Below are 7057 nucleotides of genomic sequence, written 5' to 3'. Positions count from 1 at the left end.
TCGAAAGTCTTTTGCTACCTTGAGTTAATGGATTTAGTTCTTGAGCCCGTGGATAATAACTTTCATCAAACGATGCATTTTATATCCCGGTCCAGAAACACATCCGCAAGCCACGGCTTTTCGGTTTCAATCAGTCGTGGTCTCTGAGGTTCGTAGACTCCTAGTCATCCAGTAGCCACAGTCAAGAGGCTCAGTCATAGTCCTGGTCAGACGATCTCAATCCGAGTGAGTGTCACAGTTGGCCCTTTATCACCTGGTCTTAGCTTCCAACCATACTCAGCTGTAAGGGAGAGCTTCATAAACCCAGGCCAGAGAGACCCAGCCTAACAGCAGCGGTCACCACAATGGTCCTTCCAGCCATAAACACCCGATATCTTCTGGCAGTGCAGGCCTAGTATGAAATCTCAGTCAGGCTGTATATGCACCTTGAGGCAGGGAACCTGTCTTGTTCTCCGCTGTTTTTTCTGGAATCCAGCACAAAGACCCAGTTCAACACATATATTATGCATTTAATTAATGACAGTGATTCTTTATTAATTAGTGACTTCTATTTTGGAGCCTAGCCCTGTGCTGGGTGGTTGTATCAGTCAGGGTTCAATCAAAGAAGCAGAGCCAGCAGGAGGTATTTAAGAGCTTTATTACAAGGAATTGGCTTATGTGATTCTGAGGGCTGCCTAAGGAAATACAAAATCCAGAGGGCAGGCCCCTTGGGTATATGATTTCTAATCCTTGCACTAACCCTAGTAAGCAGACTCAGTATTCCCAATGTGCAGAAGAGAAAACTGAGGCTCAGAGCAGTTGCACAGCTAGAGAGAGTTCAGGCTAGGATGCAAACCAAGGTCTGACTGGTGACTGGCTCTTCTTGTCTCTCTGCTGCTGCTCCTTAGCTTGCCTGTCACAATTCCTCAGTGACAGCTGGACATGCCCATCTGTCTCAGTCAAAATTCATCTCTTAGTGGGTTGCAGACTAGACTGGGCCCTGCAGTCATGGTTGATCACAACGAGCTGCCGCAGGATTAGCCAGAGATGGCCTCCATCAGTCACAGTCATGCATGTCAATCTCAGCCTGTCATGTCAGTTCCATTTCCTGCATGAAGAAGCTCAGCTCCCTCCCCACCCTCCCCATTCCTGGTCTTGGGTGCTGAGCATCATGGTCTGTTTTCATGATGAGCTCCCTGTTCCAGCTGAACTCACCATCTTCTGAGACTCCAGGGCACTGAACTCTGGGCATAGGCACTGTTAAATGGTAGTCCAGGAATCTCACATGGTGGGTTGCATGTCTGTTCAAATCAGGTTTCTCAACCTTGATACTACTGAGATTTGGAGCCAAATAATTCTTTGTTGTAGGGCAGCTGTCCTCTTGTGTTGTAGGATGTTTAGCAGGATCCCTGGTTTCTACCCCCTATATGTTAGTAGCATCCCTCAGCTGTGACAACCAAAAGTATTTCCAGACATTACTAAATGTTCCCTGGGTGACAAAATCACACATACTCCCAAGTTAAGAATCACTGATCTAAATGAATCAGCCACACTATTCCTTAACAGCTCAGAGACTGACCCTGTATTTATGGGAGACAGAGACATAGAGCCAGGGTGTGTGGGTACCCAGTGTTTGCAAACAATGTCCTATTTCAGGATCCCAGGAATGACAGATAACTAAAGGAAACCTACAGGGAAAATACGGGGAAGGATCCATAAATTGCTTCTGACAATGGACAGGAGTTTGGAGATAGTAGAAGAATTGCTTTTCATAGCACAGCATTTTATATCATTTAATGAATTCCCTTCAAAAAGAAAAAGCATAGGGCTTCCCTGGTGGACCAGTGGTTAAGACTCCGAGCTCCTAATGCAGGGGACATGAGTTCAATCCCTGGTTGGGGAACTAAGATCCCACATACTGCCTAGTGTGGCCAAAAAACAAAACAAAGAAGAAAAGACGTGGTGTTTAGTGTTTCAAATTATAGGGAAATGACCAGGATTTAAGTTTTTACAAGTTTTTAGAATGGTATGTACAAGGTGACTTCAACTCTGATAAGATACTTACACATGAGAAAAGACTGGAAGAAACTGCACCAAATCGTTTAGCCATGGTTGTTGCCTGTGAGATTTGGGGTAATAAAGAAAGCGTTTGGGGTGAGCTGTTTGGTAGAATTAAATTGCTGGTATGTGTATCTCAGGTAGCCCACAGGACAGGTTTAAATTTTACATGGATAATGGTTTTCAAATTTTAGTATTTTTGCATTTATTTTTATAAAGACCTCCTTTCTTTGGCAAGTGACCCTAGTTTTTCATTTGTGGACGTAACGGTTTCCTTTACAAATAATTCTGTTTTTGTTGCTGTTGTTGAGTCACTTAGTCATGTCCGACTCTTTGTGACTCCATGGACTACAGCATGCCAGGCTCCCCTGTCCTTCGCTATCTTCCAGAGTTTGCTCAGAATCAATTTAAAGAAAAATGATGTCAACATTGGGACAGGTGGCATGTGCAGGGACATGGCAACATATGCGAAGGGGATGAGCAAAGGCTGACGTTGGGGCTTGCTGTGTACGTTATCCATTCGACTCCCAAGGAGGGGCCTCCACACACCAAGCCCCTCTGTGTCCTGGGCCCACCTGCTTACTGTTCCTGCTGCCTAGAATGCACTCACTCAAGTTTTTCACCTTACTGGATCTTTCTCTTCACTCAGCTCAAAAAGATGTCCTCAGGGAGGCCATCGGGGGCCACCTTATTTAAAGTGGCCTCCTTCAGTGACCATCCCCTCCCCCAGCGCATTTCCTTCCTGGTGCTGATCACTCTGGCTGGAGTCGTCTTTGAGCGCTCGCCTGGTTCGTTCAGTTTCTCCACTAGCCTCTGAGCTCCTGGAGGGCAAAGGCTTTGTCTTATTCATTGTTATTCCCGTAAAGCCAAGACCTGTTCCACACTGGGATCTGCAGATATTTGAATGAAGGTGTTGTAGGTTGAATGAAAATGTTCCAGTTGGGATCTCACCACCCCAATTTTAGCCTGTCCCACAATGCCAACTTGTACTGGTAGCCAAGGTCAGAGAGAGATGCCAACGCAGTTTGTGGTTCAGCATCAAACACATTTATTTCACTTTTATTGAGTATACAAGAACAGAGAGCACACGCATACAGCACGGAGCACTGAGGTGGGGGAGCGCGGGGACGAGAGAGGAGAGAGGGGTGTGAGCAAAAAGGACCAGGACAGCATCGCAGTTGGTTAGGAAGGTGCTTTTTGAAAAAAAAAAAAAAAAAATTTAGAGTGATGTTGCTCATGCAATTTCAGGCCAGTCTTGGAATGTGCTTACAGGATTCAAAAACTGAAACAGGTCTTGGCACTTCCTGTACCCTCAGATTGAAAAGATCCCAAGAAAGCAAAATAGGGGCAAACAAAGACTTATACAGGCTGGCAGAGTGGACAAAGGCCATGGAGGGCATCTGCTTTTCCTGTTCCTTTTGCAAGTGAGGAAACTGAGGCCCCGAAGCGAGGATAAGATGAGCTCAGTGGCATGTGGTGAGTTAGAGGCTGAGCCAGGATGGCCACCCAGAACTCCTGACTGCCCTCCAGGACTTCTTCCACTATGCTACATGGTCTCCTGGGTGGAGAGGTGGCACAGAAAGGACGTGAAATGGAAAATGGAAAAGTAGGTTGACGACAGATATGACAAACATCTATATTCCCTATGAAGAGGAGGATGGGAAGGAAACAGCGCCCTAGATTTCAGCTTTGCAGCTCCCCTCCTCCCTGCTGGCAGATGCCTGCCTCTCTGTGGAAGGTCAGAGCATCTGTGGACTGGAGAGCTCCATAAACCCTGGCTGGCCCACAAACCAAGCCTGGTCACTTCTTCCCTGTCCTGAAGCCACACACATAGGGTCTGTAGGCAGGTGCAGAACCCACAACAAATATTCTCCCTCTGAGGTATGTCCAGTGCGCTCAGGACGCCTGGTTCCTGCAAAGACAAGGATGCCTGAGCCAGATTCCAGGTGGCCCAGAGAGGGCAGAGCCACTCCAGCTCTTGGCCCAGAGGGAGTGGGGGCTCTCAAGCTGAGGAGGACGGGGAGGAGGTTCTGTGGCTTCTGTGTAAGAAGAACCTGGCGCACTTCCACTCTCAGGGGGAGCTGGAGGGGGTGTGGCTGGCTGTGCCACCTGAGCCCCAGATTCAGGGCTCTCTCTGCCTCTCCTCATCACGTTTACCTACAGAGGCAAACACCGTTCTGCCTCAGGTCAGCACCAGTTAAGCAGCGAAGCATATGTGTCACCAAGGGAACGTATAAGCAAGCCTGGGCCCTTGGCAGGGCATCCGCAGATGTCTGATAATTGGAGAGAAGGCGGAAGTGCTCTCAGAGGGGCTGGAGATGTAAGGCTGGCTCAAGGAGCTTCCCAGGTCCCTCTGCTCCCCGCGCCCCCACCGCCATGCTTTCTCCTTGAGCCTAACAATAGTGCCTGGCACAAGTAAGTACTCAGTAAATATTTGTTGAATGAATTTATCAACTGCTTTAGAAGCAAGATGGGGGAAATGAAATGGGACTGAGAAATTAAAGGGCAAATGCCTTCAGAAGGGGCCTCATTGAGCTCACGAAAGCAGCTTGTGTCTGGAAAGCCCACGTGTGCCACAGGGCAATGCCAAGCTTTTGATGGGACCTTCTCCAAGGGCTCCTGTGGTCCGACTCTTAGGGCCCAGGATCAGAGAACAGATGTTGACTGAAGGGGAGGTCTCCAAAGCCAGGGTCTTATTCGAAGGTGGAGCCCCAGCAACACCTCCTGTCCACCTCAGCTTGTTTCAGGAGCCTCTGGGAGTCCAGTTTTGACCTGTCAGGGCCTGCCCTGTGTTCAGTCTCTACCATCGCTGCTTTGACCCAGGAAGAAGAGAATGATTCAGACAGAATACAGGAGTGGTCAAAAGAAAGAACTGAGCTGGGGACATTCAGACAGCCAGGTGGAAGCCACCGTCTTCCGCGGCAGCTGGGGGCATCACCTCCCTTGGGATAGGACTTAGCTGTCACACTGTGGTCAGGGAAAGGCAAGACATGTGGCACAACAAAGAGATGACTGAGAACTGAGGCGAGCCTTCCGGGGAGGTAGGGGGACTGAGCTAGGGGATCTGTGCTGCAGGGTCCTGAGCACGGTCCAGGTCCCAGCTGCTACTGCCTGGGGGAGAAGGCATCTTGAACCACACCTGGGTCGCTTCCTTCTTGCCAAACCCCTGCCTCTCCATATGGGGACCCCACCCCTCCCCACCAATCAACCAAGTACAAACACCACACACTGTATTTCTACACTGAACTGTCAGCTCCTACTGTGAGCGACCCACAGCCCGAGTCCGGGTCTCCTTGGCTGGGTTGGTTCGGTGAGATCTAGGAACCTTGAGAATACATCAATCACAGTCAGATAATTATCATTTTAAAATGTCAGCTTCATACTTACCAGCACTGTTTATTTTAATATTTGTTTCCTGTTATATGTAATATACATAACTTAAAAGCACATCCATACAAATCTCCTACAAGCGGCACCTTCATAATGAGAACCCATAAACATATAATGTCTACTTTCACCTCCTGTGGCTTGGTTTCACGTTTTTGCTTTTCTTTTTCTCATTTCCAGTGAGAGTCATCTGCAGTGGCCCTCGGCAGGACCAGGACACAGAGGGTGAGGGGTGTGGGGTGGGGGAGAGGGAGGAGGGAACCCAGACAGAAAATGACGAGACGTGTGAGAGTTGAGGGGGAAAGGAGGCGGAAGAAAGGCAGGTGGATTTTGCAGCCCAGTGTCAAGACCCAAAAAATAAGAATCCAGTGTTCCTCCTCCTCCTTTCCGAATGGGGGATTTTTCTTTCTTGGAAAACGGTTGACGGGGGCGTGTCTTGCTGCTGCAGCTTCTCTAACTGGCTGCAAAAGTGTTTTCCTTTGCATTGGAGTGGGCAATGGACGCAGGAAAAGAAGAAATGGGATGCTTGTCCACTGAAGGGAACGTGTAGGCCCAGGAGGCCTTGTACTTCTACAATCAGCGTGGTCTGGCTTGCCTTGGTTGTTCTGCAGGGCTTCAAAGTGGGGTGGGGAGGGGAGCAAGGGATTACTGTTGTTATAATTTTTATTTGTTTGGTTTCCTAGAAAATCCCACCAATTCTTCAATTTGTCTGCAAAGGAAATGTAGGCGTTCAGATGTTGGTTGTTGCTGTCGGCCGAATGCTCGGCCAGCCCCGGCAGCAGTGCGAGGACGTGGTGTTTCCTGTGTATATATATCTATATCTATATATATCTATATATATATGCTTTTCCTTTCCCAGTCTCTTTCAGGGACAGTACGTCACAGCTGGGACGTCGGTGTTGAGTTGGAGAATCCAGGATGAAGGCCCCTTCTTTATGGTTCTCTGGCTTGGGTTGGACCAGAAACGCCAGCATCTTTTCACAGAGGTCAGGATTCCTGAAGCCAGAGGTCGGGGGGCAGGGGGTGGAGAGGAGAAGGGAGATGCAAAGGAAGGAAGAGGACAAGGAGAGTTAGTAACTTTTGTCGTCCATCTTTAAATACATGGCTGTTTTCACTCTCTTTACCGTGTGCCCTTGATTATGACTTAGGAAGACAGAGTGACTTATCCAAGCCCACACAGCTGGTAATAAAGTGGCCACTGACAACTCAAGCCACCTTGTTGTCCAGTCACTCAGTCGTCCTCTTTGCGATCCCATGGACTGCAGAACACCAGGCCTTCCTGTCCTTCACTCTCTCTCGAAGCCACCTGTCTGACTCCAAAGTCCATGCATGTTTGCTGGGCTGTGTCCACGCAGGTAGGATCTTTCACTTTGGCTGAAAATTGTTCAAGTTACCTTGAAACTTTGTCCTTAGCTTTCCCCGATCACACTTGTTAGATCACACTTAGCTAAGATCACACTTGTTTCATTTTGTCTTCCTATCTGCTCTCAGATCTAAAAAATATTCAGATGTGATGGCAGAGGTGGGTTTTTTTTTGTCTTTCCTTTCTATTTGCCATGGCCTGCTGTGTCCTGGAGGTTAGTTAAACCCCAGAGAGTAGTGTTTAAGTGAAGAGACTGAAATCTGGATCCCA

At 48.3% G+C, this 7057-nt stretch overlaps 1 protein-coding gene across 23 annotated transcripts in view; it reads right to left on the bottom strand.

The window, feature by feature from the left end:
• Positions 1-3061: 3061 nt before the first annotated feature.
• The window catches only part of EPB41L1 (erythrocyte membrane protein band 4.1 like 1), a 176317-nt gene continuing 172321 nt past the window's right edge, over positions 3062-7057 (bottom strand). For all 23 annotated transcript variants that reach the window (XM_070801594.1, XM_070801597.1, XM_070801595.1 and 20 more), the window contains one exon: positions 3062-6420. In XM_070801594.1, the coding sequence (XP_070657695.1) occupies positions 6412-6420 (9 nt within the window). In that variant the 3' untranslated portion in view covers positions 3062-6411. The remainder of the gene's footprint in view (positions 6421-7057) is intronic.

The sequence above is a fragment of the Bos indicus genome, chromosome 13, assembly GCF_029378745.1.
Source record: "Bos indicus isolate NIAB-ARS_2022 breed Sahiwal x Tharparkar chromosome 13, NIAB-ARS_B.indTharparkar_mat_pri_1.0, whole genome shotgun sequence".
NCBI lineage: Eukaryota > Metazoa > Chordata > Mammalia > Artiodactyla > Bovidae > Bos > Bos indicus.
Note: the sequence above shows the minus strand (reverse complement) of the source record. Positions and strands in the feature narration are given on the sequence as shown.